Raw genomic sequence first — 23,627 nt, 5'->3', positions numbered from 1 at the left:
CGGTCCTGTTGCTGAATAACCACTGGTTCCATGCAACATAAAAGCACCATACAAACAAACAAACCTCTGAATATTTTGTGTGCTTGAAGAGCCGCCCTCCAACAGTGGAGAAAAATCTGTCCAGTTTAAGAATTTGAAAAATGGCAAATGTTGATGATCTTCTGGGATGTCTGGAACTTTTATGGTTTCAGGTAATCTTATAATTTTTTAGATATGACACCAATGCCTTGATACATATTTGAGCGTCTTCAAGTATTTATTTAAAAAGTTACATGAAAAGGATGATCGTGTACTAAGACCTACCTTATGATATTCTAGTTTTAATTATCAAAGTTATTGCTGCTGTGGAAAATGAGATAATACAAACTGTCTATCTATCTAGATTTAAGCCAGCCTTGTGCTGGCACGGGCTCTTGTTCTTCAGCAGCCCGTAACTACACCGTGCAGATGATGCTACTCAATGTGTAGTTATTATTTTCTCCCCAAAATTTAAAATTTATTTATTCTCTGGGAATGTCTTGGCCTCTTGTTGTTAAGCGACCCCCTTCCACTGGAAGCGTTGCCTCAGAGCATGCAAACTTTGCTTGGAACTCCGGCCGTGAGTCGTCAAGTTTAATTACGGTTGAGCTAGACTTCTGTTTTGAAATCATTCCATTGAATTTCTCTCTCTCTCTCTCTCTCTCTCTCTCTCTCTCTCTCTCTCTCTCTCTCTCTCTCTCTCTCTCTCTCTCTCTCTCTCTCTCATGCATTTTTATACAATTCTGAATTTTATGCAGTTTTTTAGATGAAATTAGAGCCGTTTAACGTGTAAGGTCTGTTTCTTGAATGTGTTCATGAGATGATACTTTCAAACTTATATTTACCATCTCATATAACGTACTGTTTATTTTTAGGATGATTAATCGTGGAAATTATAGTGTTGACATACAGTTTTGCGCTTATCTTTAGCGTAGTTGAGTTTTAAATCTGAAAGAGAGGGCGATTCAAGACGAATTCTTGTCTTTCGTTTATAAAGGCAATGTTATCGGCTATACAACCCCATTCTGTGAATTTAAATCTCTGTTAAATGTTCATATCAAATTATCAGATTTCTCTAGATTTTTATAGTTAGAAATATCATCCCTTCCTTAATTCTAGTGATCTCTCAATGATTTTTTATTTTGCAAATGCATTTTCCCCTCCACTTAGGAGTGACCTTCCATCGTTGCAACACAGCTGACCTCTGTCACTTCCACTCAATCTCTGATTGCTCTTCTCCAACTGTTAACTGTTAACGCTACTCATAACACCATTATCATTAGTAATTCTAGGTCAATTTTGAATGACATCATTCTTTACCTATATATACTCCCATTTTCCATAGTTCCTCTCACTTCTATCAACTTTGAGTAATCAGGAAAATTTGATAGGTTCACAATGTTCGTGTTGCTAAAGTTGCTCCCAGAAAAGTAAGGTGTTCTTTTTCCATGTCAAATATTCTTTCCTTTATCATTGATATTAAAACTATACCCTAGCTTATCGACTGTTGTTGGAGTGTCGATTCCTTTTGCATTGTTCTTGTTTCTTCTCTACGGGGCTGAATCTAACGCTGTCAGCTTCTTCTGTGGCTCCACAAGTTGTTTTCGACGATCTCCGTCCCCTTTTTCTATAGGTACTATTTTTGCTGGTGTTATGGTGAGATAAAGCGAGGAAACCTTCCACTTTCACAGACAGATGTGGAGAATCCAATAGGTTGCCACATCTTATGTTTATTTTGTGGAAAGTGGACATACTTGGATAGTGTTAATGTATTTTTGTATTTCTTGTAGTTCACATTAGGCCTGAGGTAAACTGCAGTGTGTTGCCTGTTAAATATCGATCGTTTTCTTTGTCTCTGTCTATTTAGAAAAGCTGGAGCTATGAAAAAGTTTAATCATACAAATGGATATGGAAGCGTTGTGACCAAATTATGAATTAATATATTTAATTTGTGGAGGTGAACATGAGTTGCACAAAACTCGCCATAATTTCCCAATAGGTTTTTATTAGTTTTTCCCACCTTCAGTAAAATCTGAAGAAGCTTATTTTCGTAAATTACTGCACTTGTTTTGTAATCAGTCAGAGTCAAGAGGCTTGTTTTGTCACCTTAAAGCGGAAGGCCTCGAATATTTTCACTTCATTATCACTGGACCTGCCTGATTGGGGTGTCTGGCTTTTTCCTTCTGAAAATAAGAGAACTGCTATTTGTTTTTAGTTACTGAGAGAATTCAGAGTTAGGCTGGTGTGCTGCTTTTTTTTTAGGGGGCGATTATTTTTTTCCTATGATAAAGCTAAAAGTATTTAGCTGGTTTGATTTCAATACTTCGCAAGTAGAGTTTAATAGATGATGATTTTTTATATATTTATTTATACTTTAATTGAACAATACCAGGTTGTACTCGAGATTAAAATTTATTTTATCTGTTTATACTTCATATTGAACTTTGTTTTTTTATACTTAATATTGAACTTTTTTTTTACTTGATATTGAACAATTTTTTTATACTTGATATTGAACTATTTTTTTATATTTGATATTGAACTATTTTTTATGTTTATACTTGATATTGAACTATTTTTTAATTTTTATACTTGATATTGAACTATTTTTTTATACTTTAGTTGCACTATTTTTTATGTTCATACTTGATATTGAAGTATATTTTATTTCATTATGCTTGAACTGTTTTAACATATTTACAATTTCACTTTGCTTTTAAATCTCAATGTGTATGAAATTGTTATTTATTACCAATTTTTCTTTTAGATCGAACTGTATTCACTTATTTGTATTATATTCGACATAGTTATGCTTTGCCACTATTATTTTAGGTGGAACTGTAGTCCACATATACTTTACTCATTTTTTTTTAGGTCATACTACATTCCTTAGCTTTTTCAAAACACGTTAAGTGCTATATTAGACACACACACACACACACACACACACACACACACACACACACACACACACAACACACACATATATATATATATATATATATATATATATATATATATATATATATGATATAAAAGGCCCGGCCATAAAACACTATTTTAACGTTGCAACCATATATTTCGAGCACTTCCTTCTGTGCTCCTGATCACTAGTAAAATATGGACATAGGCTGTCTAACAAGAGTATATCTACAAAAACATATGTAGGTGTGGCAGTAGGTCTGTTGGAGACCCAGGAAAGGTGGAAATTAAACTATTACCTGGTGATTTTGGACTCATTAACTCCCGGCTGGCGACTCGTCCGGTGGTCGGATGTTCTTGGACACCTGCTTGAGGAGCGGCCTAAGGATTAGTTCGTCGATGTCATCCGATTTCCAATGTCCTCCTGACAGGTTCATATTGTTGGTTTGATTGATGATAGCAGATTCCAGCATTCTCCTTATGTACGGAGAGCTACTTTTAAAAATCAGCTCCGCCCCACTCCAGTTAATAGTATGGCCTTTGTCCCTAATACGTAGGAAAATCCCCGAGTTCTCTGATGCATATCACACTGATCCTTTGACCGCTCCTCAAGCAGGTCATCCCACCACCGGACGAGTCGCCAGACGGGAGTTAATGAGGTCAAAAATCACCAGGGAATAGTTGAATTTCAACCCTTCCTGGGTCACCAACAGAGATCTACTGCCACACCTACATGTGTTTTTGTATATATACTCTTGTAAGACATCCTATGTCTTTAGTTACGGGCTGCTCTAGGAGCAAGAGCCCGTGCCAGCACAAGGCTGGCTTAAAGTATATCTTAGTTTAACCAGACCGCTGAACTGATTAACAGCTGGCTGGCCCCGAAGGATTAGATTTTTTTTTCGTGGCCTGGAACCAATTGGTTACTTAGCAAAAGACCTACAGCTTATTGTGGGATCCGAACCAAATTATATCGAGAAATGAATTTCTAATCACCAGAAATAATTTCCTCTGGTTCTGCAGTGGCAGCAGCGGGGAGCGAACTCGGGCTGCCAGATTGATAGGCGATTGCGCAACCCACTCCCCCAGTGAGGTACTACGAAAATGTGGAACGTCTTGAATATATAAATAGAGGCAAAATCCAGGAAGGAAAGTGAAAAAAGGGACTAACTGCTGCGTGGCAGTAAAGGACGACAAATCGAAAGACCTTGCAGGAGTCATGTCGTTGTTTCACGTTCCGTAGTGCATTTTGAGTTTATTTGTATAATATGTTTTATATTTTTTTATGTCAGTCGAGCTTTATTCCACGAGTGTTTATTTATTTTTTAAAATAATTTTATTATAAACTATTTATATATATTTCGCCACGACGATCGTCAATCAACATCCTCATAACAGCAATTAAAGAAGTGACGATGATCTCGCCCGGCGGTCTAGTTATTTTCGAATAATCTTACTTGTTGTTCGCCAACCACCACACACACTTTCCCCCCACCTCACATAACTTCCACAAACTTATGGAGTCGTTAGGAAGTTCAGCTCCTCAGCTTTAAATCACATTTTCATTCGTAACTCGAGAGAGAGACAGTTTTAACCCCCAGCCATGAATGCCTTTCCATAATTTAAAAAAACTTTCTCGCCGGAACAAGATTTCTGACGAAATTGGGGTTACTGCTGTTCCCGTGGTAGCGACGGGGGATGCGGTGTCCTGTCTTGGTTTTGCTTGTTTGCGTATATGTGTGTGTATATATATATATAATATATATATATATATATATATATATATATATATATATATATATATATTATGTGTGTGTGCATATATATATATATATAAAAGATTTTTTTTTTTTTATTTTAAATCACAAAAAAGGTAAAAACGTGATACTTATTCGAACAAAGTTACAGCCAGTGCTTGGCCTATGGCCTAAACTCTATATTCCATTCCATTCCTATAACGTCTAACAGGACTCTTAGATCTTTAATAAATATTTATGCATCGTACGTAACTTTATTTTGATGTTTCTGTATTTTTTATAATATAGGTAAATGTCTTTGGTGTAGCTTTTTTTTTTGTCTTTTTTTTATGCTCGTATGATTGAAATGTACGAGCAATGGCCCTGTGGTAGGAGTGTTGAGAATACTACCACCGTAGGTCCTGCCTGTCGTAAAAGGCGACTAAAAGGACAGCTGCTGCCTTGCAGTCCAACCAATTTTTTAGTTCAAACAAGGCTTATGCCCACCGCCTCAATTTAGCTGTGGAAACTGCCTGCCTTGCAGGGTGGACTTTTTTAGTCAAATGGCGAGGTGCCCGGCCACCGCCAATAGCTGTGGAAACTGCTGCCTTGCAGGTGGACTTTTTAGTCAAAGGCGAGGCCCACAGCCACTAACTGTGGTTGAAGCCAACAAAGGCATGGCGGTCGTAAAAACCCCCTTGCCAAACAATAAACCATGCCTGATGCATGCAGTGGAGAAGGGGCACAGGCAGCCGACCCCTTAATGTAGGGATAACGGTGGGAAAGAAGAAGATTGAACTGTACGGGCAATACCGATGTGTGGAGCTCTCACATTCGCCATTCTCTCTTTGAGACGACCTTATTTCACGAAGGTCAACTTTTTGTAATATTGTTTGCTGTTTGAGCCCATGAACATTTTAGGGCCAGAATCATGTAAGAGAACCCACTCCAAAACTGAGGGCTTTTGAGAGAGTGCGTTGGTTCTCTTATCAGGGTTTTGGCTTGGTTTCATGGATATCAGGTAAACGAGAAGGGCAAGTATGTTGTGGTTTTTGGTCACTACATTCAGCGTTTCTGCGCGTGCCCTCCTCTATTTGACCCGTGTAGAGAAGAGGAAGTTCCGATATTATCTCAGGTTTGGCCATAAAGTACGGTCTCTGCTTAGAGAATCTTTCGTAATAACTTGGGTTGTATATAAGAAATACGTAGACAGAGAGGAAAAAATGAAAGGAAAATGTTTTGAAACCTGTCCAGTCGTCATTTCAGTGCGAGAATGTACTCCCCAGGAGAGAGAAAGAGGATTAGAAGGTCTGGAAAAAATATTTAAATGTTCTAGTCATCTCTTAGCATCGTACATGTGACTGACCTCAGCTTAAGTGCTCACTTTAGTTGACTGTCGAGACAGGTCAGATTAAAATTTTAGAATAGAAACGAGAAGATTTGAGCTACAGTTTACTGCCACATCCATGATAAGCAGTGATGGGCTTGATTTTTGGGCCGAAGTCGTCAGCCTTTGAGAAAGTTTGGCATTTAAGAGTCCCTTCCCAAGCACCAATTATACATTTTTTCCTTGGAGATAAGCCACCCTCTGTGTTGCTTTGGGACATTTATTCTCCCCACATTTAAGGTGAAAAGATCTCTGTCAAATTTTACACATGAAATGGTTAAGTATAGACATTTACAGAATGATAATGATCGTTTTAATTTTTTTTACCTTCAAGGGAGGTTTCGCTTGTACATTAATTTTCGTTATTATATGTTATCGGGTTCCGTTAGTCGGTTTGCAAAGGGTCCCTTCATATAACAATTGTCTGCCTCTTCCTATTGAAGAATGGAGTTCCTGCCGTCAAAATGGCTCCATTCTGGACCCTTGAACCCCTTTCTGTAAACCTATGATCTTCATCGAGAATTTTTGCACTAAAATTAAAAATGATAAAATGCGGCCCAAAAGTCCCGCGAAATATGATAAAAGAGGGAGAGGGGAAAATGGAGAAGAAATGTTGTGAAGAGAAGAAGAAGAAAAAAAAACGCAGCCCGAATGGGACCAGTGTTAAGAGGGGAGAGGAATAATAAGTGGAGGGAACGTATAAAAGAGAAAAAAGAGAAAAGGGAGCATATAAAGAGGGGAAAAGATAAAGGAAGAGGGCACGCAGACATTTGAGAGTAGAAATATGACGACATAAATATAATATCTCGACTCGAGTGCTTTGTCTTTGTCATAAAGAAGTCTTGGAATAAATCTCTGCAGGGGAATATGATTGCTCGTGTCTTCATGATCGCCGACGGGTCTCTGGTACATTTGGTCTGCTTATGGGTGAATGGAAGATGGTTTATTGGCTTTGTTGACTCTGTTGTTTATGGCGTTGGGGGGACTCATCGTCCGAGTTTGCGTTTTGAGGCGAAATAGTTATGGAGATGAAATTTTCGTCTTGATAGGAAGCAGAATAGTCGTCGTGATGATTCTACTGTGAGTTTAGACGAAAGAGGTAATAAAATAGTTATTTCCTTTATGCTGATGCATAAGAAATGAACTTGAATAGAGGAAACCAAAAGAAAGACAGATTAGAAAGCTTAAATAAAGGAAGTGGATAGGAAGGAAGACGGATCAGAATGGAAAATAGTGAAAAGAAAATATTTCCGCAAAATACCAACCAGAAATTCTCTCAAGGCGAATAAAAGTATAAAACGTCGTGCGCAATGTTCGGAGATGATGGAGATCGCTACCTGCTGTGTGAGAGAGAATGTATTTGGTCCTAGAGCGTAATTACTGACGGATTTACAATTAGTGATGTCGGAAGACGACCGCATTTCGCTATTGCGAGTATTGTTCCAATGTGTTTCGTTTATTCAATGCTCAGCAAGGTATGATCGGAAAGATCCCCCCCCCCCCCCAACACCCCTTTGCGATGTCATATATAGATATCAAATTATATCACCTAGATATGGGTATGGGTGGGGGGGGGGGTGAGGAGGGGGCGAATTCATGAAAGTAAACAAGTACACAGACGAGGGCGCTGGTTCGTAATTTGGAGCACAAAGAACAAACGCTCTTTTTATTTCATATTAATCATCAAGAGGTCTAAAATTAGCCATCCAAGCTCCCTCCTGGCAAATTAATTAGATTAGGCTATTTTGCAAAAGGACCTTAATTATTCTTTTATGCTTTGGAATTCGAACTTTTTTTTTTTTTTTAATTCCGCTGGAAATCGAGGACCCAGTTGGGTTTTTAATTAAGAGCCCACCTTTTGGATGCGAAATTGTTGTCTTTCATAATACACGGGATGAGAAGAGAGAGAGAGAGAGAGAGAGAGAGAGAGAGAGAGAGAGAGAGAAATCCTTGCCGTCATGAAAGCGATAATTGTGGCGATAATTATAATTCTAATACTAGCAATAGCTGTGGTGTACTTGGCAATAACAAGAGGGTAATAACATTTATCATGTTTGCGCAAAAAGGAAATTGCGGCAATTACTTGTTTTCGTGGGGTGCTCTTATTGCTTGTGGCCATTGGCTTCCTTTTCATTTATATAATAATTATTTAATCTAAAGGAGAATATTGTAGCTTCTGCTCATATGCATTTTTCCATTAAACATATCACAGTTACGCCGCAGAGGAAAATGGTCTTATTTGCAAGTTGTATTGCTTTATGTGAATGTGCTCACCCAGACAGAATTTGCTCAGGAGCATGATAGTGTAATGGCATTACCAGTCTTCCTTGATATATAATCTATATAAAATAATATATATATATATATATATTTATTATTATATATGTATATATATATATATATATATATATTTATAAAATATATATATACATATACATACATACATACACCTTTTAACAGACTTCGGGAGTTTAGTGCGAGCGACAGGGGTCTACCTTATTCATTCATCAAAGTTATGGTATTTGCAGACAGTAACCTTCAGTATTTAGTCCTCAGTTTTCTTTTATCTATATTTTTAATCTCTCTCTCTCTCTCTCTCTCTCTCTCTCTCTCTCTCTCTCTCTCTCTCTCTCTCTCTCTCTCTCTCTCTCTCTCTCTAAAACTGGTGGATTTAACATTGATTTGGGATGCATACATGTTGCTTGGCTTGTATTATATTGTCCTCTGTCTGCCTTTGTAATTAATCAAGAGTTATGAATATGCTAATGCTTGATATTAGTCGAGGGATGAACTGTGAGTAGAATTTCGTGTGGAGAGAGAGAGAGAGAGAGAGAGAGAGAGAGAGAGAGAGAGAGAGAGAGAGGTAACCAGGTGTCTATACATTAGTTTTGTGATAGACATGAATATTCTAGAACTCGTACGCGGGAGACCAGATATATCACAGTAGTTTTGATTTTTTTTATGTTTTATCGAATATTTTCCGGTAATATTTATTATAATACGAGTGCAGTCCTTCCGAATATGAATTATTCGTTCGTATTTGTAGTCACGTAAACTCACTCTTCGGTGTCCTGGGTTTTTAGAATAATATTTAGAATATCAATGATTTTAGAGACACTTTGAATTAGTTAAGGAAAGTAAGTACTTCTTTCACTATTCACTGGTGATGATAGTCAAGGGTTGTGGTGCAGCAAATTGCTTTGTAGTTCCTCAACCTCTCCAGAGGTAAACTTTGGTCACCGAAATCACGCCCATGTTTCTATCAGGACCCTCATAGTGTATTGGTGTAGGTGATAGTTCGGCAGAATTATCAGAAAAGCTCTTCTTAGTAAGTTGTAGTGCGATTGTCTTAGAACCCCGAATGGGGTCTTGTATCTTCTATGCGAGAATGATTTTTTAAAATTTGTTTATTTTATTTTTCAAATGGTTCGTAGGAAAACTAATTCAGTTTGAATCAACTTCTTTGGGAAAATTGGTGGTAAAGCTTCTCGAGAAGCAAACATTTTTAGGACAGTGCTCAAGAGTATATGTTGGGGGCTACGTAGCAATGGTAGCTGTATATGTTAAAATAGACGCTTCTTTTTTTCAGTTTTATATTATTTTTATTTATTTATTTTTGTCTTACTGACACACTTCCCATTCACGTTTTTTGAACTGGGATATGTTATGCCTATATATATATATATTATATATATATATATATATATATATATAATGTTTTATATATATATATATATATATATATATTATATATATATTTATTTATATATATATATATATATATATATATATATATAATATATATATTTTGTTAGGAACAATCGTTTGCCGATTGTTCCCTTAGTGGATTGTTGCCTCCTTTGTTTTTGTTTTTAATTGCTGGCGAGTTGACGTCTGTTGGATGGCGTCAAACTTGGTCAGTCAGGTTCTGGAGGGCAGAACAACCAGTCAGGTTCAGAGAGGCAGAGTCTTGGCAGCAGAGCAGCGGAGAGTATCTGAGGACGAGTTGGTAGTTGTATCAACCCTGTCGTGAACATCCAGTGGTCGAGGAGGTCCTCCATACTGTATCTGAGGACGAGATGGTTGTTGTATCAACTCTGTCTTGATCGTCCAGCGTTCGAGGAGGATGTCCATATTGTTTCCAAGGACGAGGTGGTTGCCGTATCGGCTCTGTCTTGATCGTCCGGCATTGGACTGTTGTCCTCATTGTTTGAGGAAGTGTTCCCGTTTTGCTCTGAATATCATTATGCCGCTTCAGTGTTAATTCTCATTTATTATTATGCTGCCGTTTTTACATTTATTGTAATCGTTATTTCACTACTTTTTCAATGTGTTTGTGTATTATGCTGCCTGATTTTGTATATGTATTTATGTACTGCATTGCTTTTTCATTTATACCGTGGTCCTTTTGTATATATGATGTTGCTTTTGTTACATTAGTTTTGCTGCTTATGAAAATGTTTGTTGAATTGTACAAGAATCACTTAATTGGATTATTACTGTTGCTGCCTTTATTATTTAATTCATTGTGTATGTTTATTTTGTTTATCCTTGGACCTGACTCACTTGTACATTTTGTATATTTTGTATAATAAACTAATTTTAAGGTAACTTTTTTTTTGGTTTTGTTATGCTCCTCCCTCCTTTGTTTGTCACCTGTCGTCAGTCACTACGGCCCAATTGCTTATTTTTAAGAACCTGTCGATCTCGAGAGTCGAGATCGTAATAATAATAATAATATATATATATATATATATATATATATATATATAATATATATATATATATATATATTATATATATATATATATATATATTATATATATATATATATATATATATTTATATATTTATATTTATTATATATATCAGTAAATCAAATGTCCCTAAGTGCATTTGATCCCCTCAGGTGCTAGTACTACACATGGCGAAACGCATCTGGGCCCGCAGGGGCTAGTACTACACCAGTAAACACAGTTTCGGCGTGTCAGTACTAGCCCTCGGTGATCAAGTTTTCCTAAGCGAATAAGTAATATCATAAATTCACTATAAAATTATATATATATATATATATATATATATATATATATATATATTATATATCTATATATGTAGTAATATAGTATATATAATATAATATAATGCATCATGCGAACTTCTGTTGAAGATCTACTCGTCGCATCCTTCTGTTCTCAAGATTTCACGACTGACGCCGAAGTCTAGGGAAAGGACTAGAAACGGTGCTACCTCTTAACGTACCTCGTGATAAATATTTGGTCATTACTGGAAATGGGTGGAAGTGGTTTTCGCTGTTCACAGTAGCAGCCTCTGGCGACCATTCTTTTCTGGAAGGTTTTTGTTCCATTTTACCTCGGTTCTTTCGACTCCTGTTTAGCATAGAATTTATAGCGTAAAATGCAAAGTTTCAAAAGTTGAATGCGTTAGTCATTGATGAAATGCTTCAGTTTGATATTGCTTCATCTTTCATGATTCATTATCCAAAGCCAACTAAATTTCGTGATTCATAATCTAAAACCAAGTCTTAACACAGTTAACCCAGATCGCAATATATGTTTCAAGGTGGTTTTAAATCCACTCGGCTTTTCAAGAGGTGACCTGTTCAGTCCTATCACTTATTGAGGAAGTATTTTTGCATTCATATGCAAACCTGTGCTTGTACTTCTTGGTACTGAGTGTACAGAAAGTATAAGCGAAGGGGAAACAAACTTTGCTTGTAACTTCTGCAATTCGTGAAGTTTAATTGCAACGGGACTCGCCTAGTGCTCTCTCTCTCTCTCTCTCTCTCTCCTCTCTCTCTCTCTCTCTCCCTCATGCACGCAAGAGCAGAATCAGCCGCTAGAATCCCATAGCGCATTTGGACTAGCTTCGAGAATTACAATGGCTTTCCTTTCTAAGTACCGGGATGAGTATGGTGACCACACTTTCCATGCAACTTGAAGGTGAAGTTTTTAAAGCCAGCAGTATATTCAGTATTTATTTTAAAATGTGGTCTTCATATATTCTTTTTTCAGAGAATTGTAAGAGCTTTCATCTTTTTCGGTTTTAGTGCACATCTTGTGAGTTTTTTTTTTTTCTTTTTATACAGGATTTACAATTTAAATTACAGATGACAAGTACAGGTGATTGTTTCTCCAAAACCCAGTCTTATACAGTCAGCCCTGACAATAATTTATCTAAAAGGTTTGGTTGAAAGTCCAGTAGTTTTTCAGTGGGTAACCTATTATGTCGAGTCATTGATTGATGACATATTAATTCTTTGTCTTTATTTGCAGACTTTTGCTTTTACTTCTTGGTACATTGTGTAAGGAAATTATAAACACAAAGCAAGCAAACTTTGCTTGTAACTTCCTGCTATTCCTCAAACTTAATTGCAACGGAACTCCACTAATGCTTCCATCTCTCTCTCTCTCTCTGGAGAACGATAAATATTTTATTTCTCATGCAACATTGCTGTTTGCATTTTTTAAAATGAAATTAGAGTGCTGCTTGACACCGCTGGAGGGATACATGACTGAGTTTGTGGAATGAACTCTGTCAGATTTTGAGTTTGATTGCAAATAACTTTTTTTTTTTCGCAAGTTTTTGCTTTAGAGCATATAATACCATATTCTGATAGATATTAAATACTTTATATGTGGTAAAACGAATTAAATTTTGGAGTCAATGGCAACGATGATTGATTTATATTGTTGCATGAAATAGTAATTTACAAATTAGGGATAAGTATTTTTGACCAAATATTGCGTACAGTAAAGATTCGCCCGCCATCCATAATGTTATACGATCATAATTAACACGTGAAGATTGTATATCAAGAGCCAGCAGATATTTTATATAGACCTTATATCAGGAAATTGATATTAATAACGAAATAAATAAACGATATTTTTAATCAGAAAACTAAGAATTTGCCCAATGGTGGTGTTTCCATAGTGTTGGCTACAGATCGAACAAAGAAAATCTTTCCACCCGTGCTCCGATGTTATTATAATTGTGAATTCAACTGAAAAAGTCCAGTAGATGAAGAAAAAAGATTTATATAGTTTTCACGCATGCAAACATCACTATACCATCTGATATCACCTTATCAACCGTTGAAAGTATTTGAGTATGCTATCTTCACATAGGTGTAACGCAAGGTGTTAATTTTTGCAAACAAAAGAAGAAAAGATAAATGGAGCAGGGTGAGATTAAAACTTGGATAGTCAATGAAATTTGCGTAAAACAGTTCCCACTTCATTGTAAATCTATGCGCTGGTACAAAGTTGCTTCCACAAAAGTGTCCTTTATCGGATTTCGCTGGTCCCCTCTTGGTTATACTTTTTTTTCTTTTTCCAATACCTCAGCAGATTGTTGGGGGTAGAGGTTGTTAAAACCAACTATGCAGGTTAGTTCTCATTCAGAAGTTGTAATTTCACACGCGCATACTTTGTTGTTTTTTCTTGCAACTTTTAGTTTGAAAAATTTATTTTTTCTCTTCTTCCTTTCAGAACTGATGAATGACCTTGGTTTTATTCGAGAAAATCCAAAGGTGCTTCATCACTCATCGCTGGAAGGTAAGGCTACTATTGTTATATAAAAGTATCAACCGTATGTTTTACTGCACAATAAAACAAATTGTCTCCATATTCCCCGACTTTTAATACAAACAGTTCGTTGGATTTTTCAACTCGTTTCAAACGATAGTTTAACTCTGTCGTTATGTGCTTGCTGTTGTCACGATAGTGATAATTATTGGTTTAATTTTGTCGCCGGTACTTTCTTTCAATTCTTCTTGTATCATTACAAGTCACTCGGGGAGAATGTGACAGATTTGAAGTCGTATTGTTTCCTCGTTTATTGTTGGAGAGAGAGAGAGAGAGAGAGAGAGAGAGAGAGAGAGAGAGAGAGAGAGAGAGAGAGAGAGAGAGAGAGAGATTTGAGAACTTGCTTTTCAAGTTAACTTCGTTTTAGATTTTGTCCATGTCAGTGTCTGTTCATTTTAATAAACGATAATTGGGCGAATTTCAGCGGGGAAGTCCATTTATGTGTTTTAGTTACTTATGTCCAACCATGGTTGACGTCCTTTCTTATTAATGGTTAATATTTCATGACTTCTCTGTGTCAGGTATTTTCTTACAGAAATTTACACGATATTTCTGGTATAAGACTTCTTGTTAAGCCCGTTGCTGAATAACCACTGGTTCCATGCAACGTGAAAGCACCATACAAACAAACAAACAAACAAGACGATAATAAACAAAAAACTCATGAAGCAATCCTTTGGCCCCGTTGGTAAACATCATATAAAAAACTCTACTCCATCTCGTTACATCTTCTTAAAGCCTGATAAAAAGAAAATGGTAATGCGGCCCAAAACGCCGCCAGACCTTTCCTGTCACTTTAAAGTTGATAATCCCATTGTTGGACCGTGGCAATGTGGACCTTCAGGGGCTATAATCTGAGTCCATGATAGTATTACAGTTTCCAGTGTCGTCATTTACCTCTCTCGGTTGCAGAGGTAAGAACTGGTGCTGTCGTCGCTACTGATGCGGCTTCCTTTCTGTGAAGGGAGGGAATGCAAACACGTATGCGTGAATGCGTCTAGCTGCATTGGAAGAGAATTTTTCAGTCATGTTATTGAGAGAGAGAGAGAGAGAGAGAGAGGGAGAGAGAGAGAGAGAGAGAGAGAGAGAGAGAGAGAGAGAGGACGATCTTCATTAATTGGGGCATTGGAGACTTTTTGAATTTTTATTCAAGCAAGAAGTTTTATACATTTACATATATATGAATTATATATATATATATATATATATATATATATATATATATATAATATATGAATAACTTGATCACGAAGTATATAAAACGTGATGCTATGTGTAAATAAAGTTTTTTTGCCACGAAGGAAAAAATGAAAAAGCGAGATAGCCAAGCACTTTCGGTCCTGTTCGGACCCTTTACTGAAGCAAACTGATTTTACAGAGGACAACATAGTCAAAAGAAGGCTTAATATCCAAACTGACACTTCAAGATTAGCAGTAAGGGCGATTTCACTCTACAGAAAGGAGGAAACACCTGAGGGTAGCCACACCTTGGGGAACACACGCAGTAAACAAGTTATTCTTCCAGAAAACAGTACATTTTTGAAAAAACATGGAAGCATATACAATTTAATATCATGAAATTTACACAAATTTTTCCAAAAAATTATTATTAATGAAAAGATGAAAGAGAAAATATAAATACATATATCGAGCAAGAGAAAGAGGGAGAGAGATTATCGAACCAGAGAGAGAGAGAGAGAGAGAGAGAGAGAGAGAGAGAGAGAGAGAGAGAGAGAGAGAGAGAGTAATAACTATATACATGTGGGACTAATTTATTAGTAGTTCCTTTATTTTAAGGTCCTTCATAAACATCTTACAAATATATGGGTCCAAATGGTACATTCCCAGACTAAGATTTAGGGTGTTTTTATTAGTGATTTGTATAATTGCCGATTCCAGTAAATTTCTTGAAACATAATCATTGGATCTAGCAATTACCGAGGTATCACCCCAATTAATACAATGAGATTTTTCACTCAGATGGATAAACAGTGCATTTGAAGTCTGGGCTGTTCTAACTGAATACATATGCTGCTTAATACGTACACATAAATTTTTACTTGACTGACCAACGTAAAACGATGGGCAATCCTTACAAGGAATTTTGTAAATGATGTTATTTGTTACGGGACTATTCTTAATCAGCATATCTTTAATGGTATTCCAAACAAAAACTTCTTTCAGTTTTCTTCTGAAGATTGAAAAAGAAACCCACAAAATCACTTTGTAACTTGTTTACTTCTAAGTATTTACATTTAGTTTTACTCCACACAGTGTGGAGTAAAACTAAATGTAAATACTTAGAAGTAAACAAGTTACAAAGTGATTTTGTGTTTTTTTTTTCAATCTTTAATGGTATTGTTATAAGAGAACTTAAGGGTCTTTGCAGTGTGCCTTCAGCCCCTAGTTGCAACCCTTTCATTCCTTTTACTGTAGCCCCTTTCTTATTCTCTGTCTTCCATCTTACTTTCCACCCTCTTCTAACAATTGTTATACTATAGTGCAACTGCTTTGAGGTTTTCCTCCTGTTACACCTTTCAAACCTTTTTACTGTCAATTTCCGTTTCAGCGCTAGTGACCTCATAGGTATCAGTGCTTGGCCTTTGGCCTAAATTCTATATTCAATTCAGCTCTATTCAGTATGTCATTTCTTATCATGCGAGACGGATTTAATTCTTATCATCTGGTACAGATAACGTGTTTATAATAATAATAATAATAATAATAATAATAATAATAATCAACCACCTGATGTTCATGGACGACATCAAGCTGTATGGTAAGAGCATCAAGGAAATAGATACCCTAATCCAGACTGTAAGGATTTTATCTGGGGACATCAGGATGGAGTTTGGTAATAGAAAATGCACCTTAGTCAACATACAAAAAGGCAAAGTAACGAGAACTGAAGGGATAAAGCTACCAGATGGGGAGCAACATCAAACACATAGATGAGACAGGATACAAATACCCTGGGAATAATGGAAGGAGGGAAATATAAAACACCAAGAGATGAAGGACACGTCAGGAAAGAATATATTGCAGAGACTCAAGGCGATACTCAAGTCAAACTCACGCCGGAAATATGATAAAAGCCATAAACACATGGGCAGTGCCAGTAATCAGATACAGCGCAGGAATAGTGGCAATGGAAGGACGAAGGCAGAACTCCGCAGCATAGATCAGAAAACCAGGAAACATATGACAATACACAAAGCACTACACCCAAGAGCAAATACGGACAGACTATACATAACACGAAAGGAAGAGGGAGGGAGAGGACTACTAAGTATAGAGGACTGCGTCAACATCGAAAACAGAGCACGGGGCAATATCTGAAAACCAGTGACCAGTGGCTAAAGAGTGCTGGAAGAAGGACTAATAAAAGTAGACGAAAGACCCAGAAATACAGAGAGACAGGAGAATGACAGAGGACTGGCACAACAAACCAATGCACGGACAATGCATGAGACAGACTAAAGAACTAGCCTGCGATGACACATGGCAGTGGCTACAGAGGGGAGAGCTAAAGAAGGAAACTGAAGGAATGATAACAGCGGCACAAGATCAGGCCCTAAGAACCAGATATATTCAAAGAACGATATATGGAAATAACATCTCTCCATATGTAGGAAGTGCAATACGAAAAATGAAACCATAAACCACATAGCAAGCGAATGCCCGGCACTTGCACAGAACCAGTACAGAGGCATGATTCAGTGGCAAAAGCCCTCCACTGGAGCCTGTGCAAGAAACATCAGCTACCTTGCAGCAATAAGTGGTACGAGCACCAACCTGAGGAGTGATAGAAAACGATCAGGCAAAGATCCTCTGGACTATGGTATCAGAACGGATAGGGTGATACGTGCAAACAGACCAGACGTGACGTTGATTGACAAAGTCAGAAGAAAGTATCACTCATTGATGTCGCAATACCATGGGACCCACCAGAGTTGAAGAGAAAGAGAGAAAAAACATGGATAAGTATCAAGATCTGAAAATAGAAATAGAAGGATATGGGATATGCCAGTGGAAATCGTACCCATAATCATAGGAGCACTAGGCACGATCCCAAGATCCCTGAAAAGGAATCTAGAAAAACTAGAGGCTGAATTAGCTCCAGGACTCATGCAGAAGAGTGTGATCCTAGAAACGGTCAACATAGTAAGAAAGTGATGGACTCCTAAGGAGGCAGGATGCAACCCGGAACCCCACACTATAAATACCACCCAGTCGAATTAGAGGACTGTGATAGGCAAAAAAGCAAAAAAAAAAAAAAAAAAATGAAAAATAATAATAATAAAAGGAGCCCATAAAACGCCAAAATATAGAAGTAATGTACTATATTTCAGACCCCTTGCTGTCTCTCTCTTCATTACCTAACTGAGAGAGACTTTATTAGATGGACTTCTGTAGTAACAGAACATTTTTACCAATCACACACACACACACACACACACACATACATATATATATATATATATATATATATATATATATATATATATATATATATATATATATATAATCTTAAGCACATTTCCGTATACTTTCGTATTCGTGGCTGGCAGAAAAGTCAGCTTGCGTTATGTCGCCGAGAGTCTCGTAAAATGTCACAGGCTGACATTTCCAATTTTCATATTCATGCTGAGCCTTTAACATGGCAGGGATTTTATGGGGCCTCAGTGACCATAATTTTCGTTCGGTTTTACGAGTGTGAACTGCGTCCGACAGCGGCGTTCGAAGTCCTTATCGTAATGATATTCACGGGTTCAGGCGCTGCGGTTGAACAGCTTCTTGCTTCTGCTGGTCGGGCGTTTGGGTGGGGTTGGGGTTGGAGGAGTTTCTCGACGGAGGGGAGTGGAGGGGGAGGCGGGTATAAGGCTTAACGGTAGACACCCCTCTAACCACCTCCCCCCCGGCCCGGCCCGAATCCTTCATTTTATTAAGGTTTACTTTCTGAGAGAGAGCGTCTTCTGGAATAAGGGTTATTTGCTGCGGCAGTCTTTTGGGGATGTATTTGCGTGACGAATCACAGCGTGATTGCGTCGACGAAATATATGATTGTTTGTATCTGAGAATATTTTGTATCGTTTTAAATTAAATTTAGCATTTCGTAGATTCAAGTGAAAGTTTTATATCTTTATCTGGGAATATTTTGCATCGTTTTAAATTAAATTTGCATTTCGCAGATTCAAGTGAAAGTTTTATTTCTTTATGTCTGGGAATATTTTCATCGTTTAAAATTAAATTTAGCATTTCGTAGGTTCAAATGAAAGTTTTCATATCTTTGTCTGGGAATATTTCGCATCGTTTTCAATTAGTTTTAGCGTTGGGTAGGTTCAAATGAAATATTTTTATTTCTTTACGTCTGGGAATATTTTGAATCGTTTTAAATTTAGCGTTTGGTAGTTTCAAATGAAATTATATATTTTAATATTTCGAGTAGAGTTTGAAGTGAAACGCTCTTCAGTACCGGTTTGTCGATTTTCAGAATGCTCCATAGTGTCATGGTTACCGTGAATAAATTATTCTTAACTTTCGCAGTAACTTTTGACAGAATATCCGAAGTTATTTGGGAAGTTGCCAAAAAAGTTTGAATACGAAAGAAGTTCGTTGTAATTTTACCTTGAGGTCTTTTGCTGCACAGTTTCATCTTGACTCGATGTAAAATTGCAGACGTCTGAGAAACTTGGGCGCTTCGTCTTTATGTCGAGAAAGAGTCGTAACTGGTTGTGAATTGCTTAGTCACTGCTTGGATGATACAGCGATAGGTTTTGTTTATGCTTTCATCGTTTTTGGGAACGTTTCATATTTATACATGTAATCCCCAGCTGCTGGTATATTTAAACATAAATTATTATTCAAATTATAAGGTTTTTATGTAAATACAGTAGATATGAGAGTACTTTTCATTTTAAGACACTTTAGGCCAATAATGATCTTGGTCGTAAATCCTAGGAGATTATGCTTCAAGTTGTATCTTGTTTTATAGTGTTTGAATTTTTCCGCGTTCTTCTCTTTTCAAGATACATTCTTCCATGGCTCACCTTTTCCTTACCGTTCTTTTGCTGCTTCGTTGCCTTCTTTTCAATCTGCTACTCTTTCCTTTCTCGTTGTCCACCTTCAGTCTTCTTCTTGCCCTTTCCACGTTATTTTCCGTCCTTCTCTCTCTCTCTCTTTTTTTTTTTTTTTTTTTTTTTTAGCCAGTCAAGAATTGCTTATTCTTCAGCTGTCAACTGAGATCTTGCCTTTGGAGTATGCCTGCATGGGATCCTACTACCTTATCATGGAAAGTGACTACAAAGCACACGTTATTTCTACGAATGGATTCGGTTGGATTAGAAATTTACCACATTCTGTGAACACTTTAGGTGTCATGTTAACTCCAACTTGCCTTCTAGTTAAAATAGCTAAATCTTCATATTGGACTTAAGATGATTAAGCGTTTTATCTATTCTTCACACTATCCTCTAAAGCTCTTTATTGTATTTATACGTCGCCGCCTGGAGTATTGCCCTTTATATTTTGTATGCTTCATTTGCTTCCTTTTTTGAGTGGAGTAAATCAAAGACCTTTGCATATATTTTTTTTTTATAGAGGTTCTTTCTTTTTGCCATAAAGTAATTTCGCTGTTGGAAATATTTCAGCCACAATTTCGCTAAATTGAGGATGGCTGTACCTCTTCCTCTCAGGTGCTTTGGTAAAATCTGGTAGGCGTCTGCTAGGTTTTGGAATGCTTTCCTTGCTTCCATTTTCCGTGGCTTCTATAATCTGCCTTCCTTCAAGTGGTGGGAATTACTTTCTCTTCAGGTTTCGCGCTTTTCTTCCCCTATTTTAATTTTCAGTAGAACCAAAGGTAAGGAAGGGTTGGGTTGGCCGTCTCATCGGCTGTTGCCTAACAGAATTAAGAGGCAGTTTCTCCAATGGTCACCTTGGAAAGGATTCCATTTGCACTTGTTTTTTTTTTAATGTTGGTGAGTTTAAGCTAATACGTTCAATCGGCTCCCCTGTTTCTCAAATATGACCAGTTATAGCCTTGTTTTTGCATTTTGGAATAAGCCCCAAAGAATAGCTGCAGTGTCACGAAATTTTCGGATAAAATGTTCGTTCACCTTTTATGCTGCGTGTTTGCGTGCTTATGTGCCTAAATAGCGGAGAGACATTGCATTAATTATATCTTAGTTTAAACAGACCCACTGAGCTAATTAACAGCTATCTTAGGGCTGGCCCGAAGGATTAGATATTTTTACGTGGCTTGGAACTAATTGGTTACCTAGCACCGGGACCTGCAGCTTATTGTGGGATCCGAACCTCATTATATCGAGAAATGAATCCCTAATCACCAGAAATAAATTAAGCGCCTCAGTGGCGTGATCGGTATGGTCTTAGCCTGCCACCTCGATAGCCGCGAGTTCGATTCTCAGGCATTTCATTGAGGAGTCAGAGATGTGTATTTCTAGTGATAGAAGTTCACTCTCGACGTGGTTCGGAAGTCACGTAAAGCCGTTGGTCCCGTTGCTGAATAATCACTGGTTCCATGCATCGTGAAAACTCCATACAAACAAACAAACAAATCAGAAAGAAATTCCTCTGATTCCGCGTTGACAGAGCGGGGAATCGAACATGGATTATCGAATCGGTAGGCGAGCACGTAGACCACTTGTCCAACGAGGAAATAGATATTGCATGAAAAGCTGGTGACGATACACCTGCCCATAACCTCTTTTGGGAGTTTTCCAAAGCGGCGAAGATAACAGTTTGGACAGGAGGGAATGAAATAAGCCCCAGGGATTGGCGTGTTATGGCGCTCCGGTACAAATGGGATAAAAGCAGGTGGTAAAAATGCAAATCCACTTTTATGCAATTGCAAGATGCAGCGGAGAGCTGCTGTTCTCCCTCCGGTGCCGTGTAGAGGAAGACATGTTGAGTGCGAGGCAATATTTGCTTTTTTATGGATTGGTTTTCATGGCTCTAAAAGCTCTGAGACTTCAGGGTGCATTGAGAGAGAGAGAAATACTTTTGTTCCCTTCGTGCAAATTTTGCCACTTGCTCACGAAAGTATGGTAGTTATCGTAAAGAACAGCTTAGTTTTCGCTCTGCAAATGACGTAAGTATTTCCCCCCTTAATTTCCTGTTCTTTTTTGCGAATATGGCGCTGGAAATGGCCTAAATGGCTGGGTAATTTTCAATTTGCCAAATTGAAAGAAATTTTTCGATTATCACAGAAAGTATCTACCGGTGGAAAGGTTTTGGGCTGTGACGGGATAGTGTCGGTGTATGTGATGGAGAATATTGCAAACGGAGTCGTATTAGTAGTGGGTCCCAGCTATTAATGTGTGGAAAGAGGACTTTATGCATTTCCACTCCGGGGAATAAGGTTCATTTAGCCGCCAACCCCCGGGGAGCCATTGTAGTTTCATTATAGTTGTGCATATTTGGCCGTTTGAAGTTGTTTTTGTTTGTTTTCTGCGTTTTAAAATCAACAGTGTGACTTTTCGCTTACACGGGGAGTAAGCCTACAAACTACTTTGTTGTTGTTGTTGTTGTTGTTCTTGCTGTTGTTGTTCTTGGTGGCGGGGGAAGGTAGGAAAGCCTACAAGTCTGAAAAGGGTGTTTTGCGATGAGTTAAAGACACAGGAATTTTAGTATATGATATTTATGATTTATTTATTAGAATGAAATTGTAAAAAATGAATAATATGCATGTTAAACAGTACTGAAAAATTATCTCTAATAAATATAGCATATTTATTTTAATATTCGTTGGTGAAACAACGCTCCATTTGACCGTGGATTTCAGCACGCACGCCAAGTAAGCTGGAGGTCGGATCGCGCCTTGTTTGACCTTAAAAACATATGCAAGAACTTACTATGATTATTTAAAAGGAAGTGAATTTCCATTGATCTTATTTAACTATTAGTTACATAACATTCAATTAAGATGAAGGCTTGTAGTTTTTATTGTTTGGGGTCTTTGACTAATTTCAAGGTAGTGATGTTAAGGATTCTTAACAAACTTGAGCATTGGATATTACAAGGGAATATTACACATGCGTTTACAATTCTTTTTTTTACTTACGAATATGGATGATTTTCGTGCAGGTAAGTTCTTAAAATGAATGGACTCCAGTCTCTCTCTCTCTCTCTCTCTCTCTCTCTCTCTCTCTCTCTCTCATACATACACACACGGTGTAGACTTGTAATTATGTTGTACTGTTTCTATAGTACACAGCCTGTCTTATACGTATATCGGTTTATCCTTTTCAGTAAAAATAATAAATTTTGGTTTTGCTGCAGTATCGAGAGCGAACCCGAACGTTTGTTTTGGTTATTTATATATTTGATTAAATAAATCTTGATTGATAGAAAGCTCAATGTTTCAAATACCCTTTTTGGGGTTTGTTTTAATGACGTAACTTTTCATTCTGCAAAAGGTTGGCACTCGAATTAGAATCACACACAAAAAGAGAAAAAAAAAATGAATTGGGGATAACACTTTTTTCAGGATTGCACATACAAAAGCATAACCCATTACCAGTGAGTTTTGTTACAAGTTCAATTATTACTTCAGTTTCATTTTTCAGAAAGGCTGTATATTTGTTAACTTATTTTTGTCGCCTGATTAATACCCATGAAAATACTGTTTATTCGCAGTATTTCCTATTTTTATGTGAGCTTCCATTTTTCTTTGCATATTTGTCTTTAAATAATTACGCTTTTTTTTAGTAAATTCTCGTGTATCTATATTTCTTCCTCTCCTTTGATATCTGTAGTTTCGATATTATGTTATCAGAGGTATGGAATTAATTTTATATTTTGCCCCGTATCCGTGTTAAATATCGTTTGAAGCCGATGCTGATGTTATGTTGCAAGTGACTTATTGAAATAAAGTGGTATACGATTCCTGGTTGTCAGAATGGAGGCAGTTCTAACTTTTGCACGTCGGGGGAACTC

The 23,627-nt window shown here is 37.1% G+C and overlaps 1 protein-coding gene across 3 annotated transcripts in view; it reads left to right on the top strand.

Moving 5' to 3' along the window:
* LOC135195019 (queuine tRNA-ribosyltransferase catalytic subunit 1-like) overlaps window positions 1-23,627 on the top strand; it is a 310,854-nt gene that overhangs the window by 267,791 nt on the left and 19,436 nt on the right. For 2 of the 3 annotated variants that reach the window (XM_064221315.1, XM_064221313.1), the window contains exon 10: window positions 13,575-13,712. In XM_064221315.1, the coding sequence (XP_064077385.1) occupies window positions 13,575-13,580 (6 nt within the window). In that variant the 3' untranslated portion in view covers window positions 13,581-13,712. Of the gene's footprint in view, window positions 1-13,574; window positions 13,713-23,627 lie in introns of those variants that run through there. The other variant, XR_010310050.1, reaches the window with a different exon arrangement.

Source organism: Macrobrachium nipponense, chromosome 15 (genome assembly GCF_015104395.2).
Source record: "Macrobrachium nipponense isolate FS-2020 chromosome 15, ASM1510439v2, whole genome shotgun sequence".
In the NCBI taxonomy this organism is placed as follows: domain Eukaryota; kingdom Metazoa; phylum Arthropoda; class Malacostraca; order Decapoda; family Palaemonidae; genus Macrobrachium; species Macrobrachium nipponense.
The sequence above is the reverse complement of the archived record's forward strand: the minus strand, read 5'-3'. Positions and strand labels throughout refer to the sequence as shown.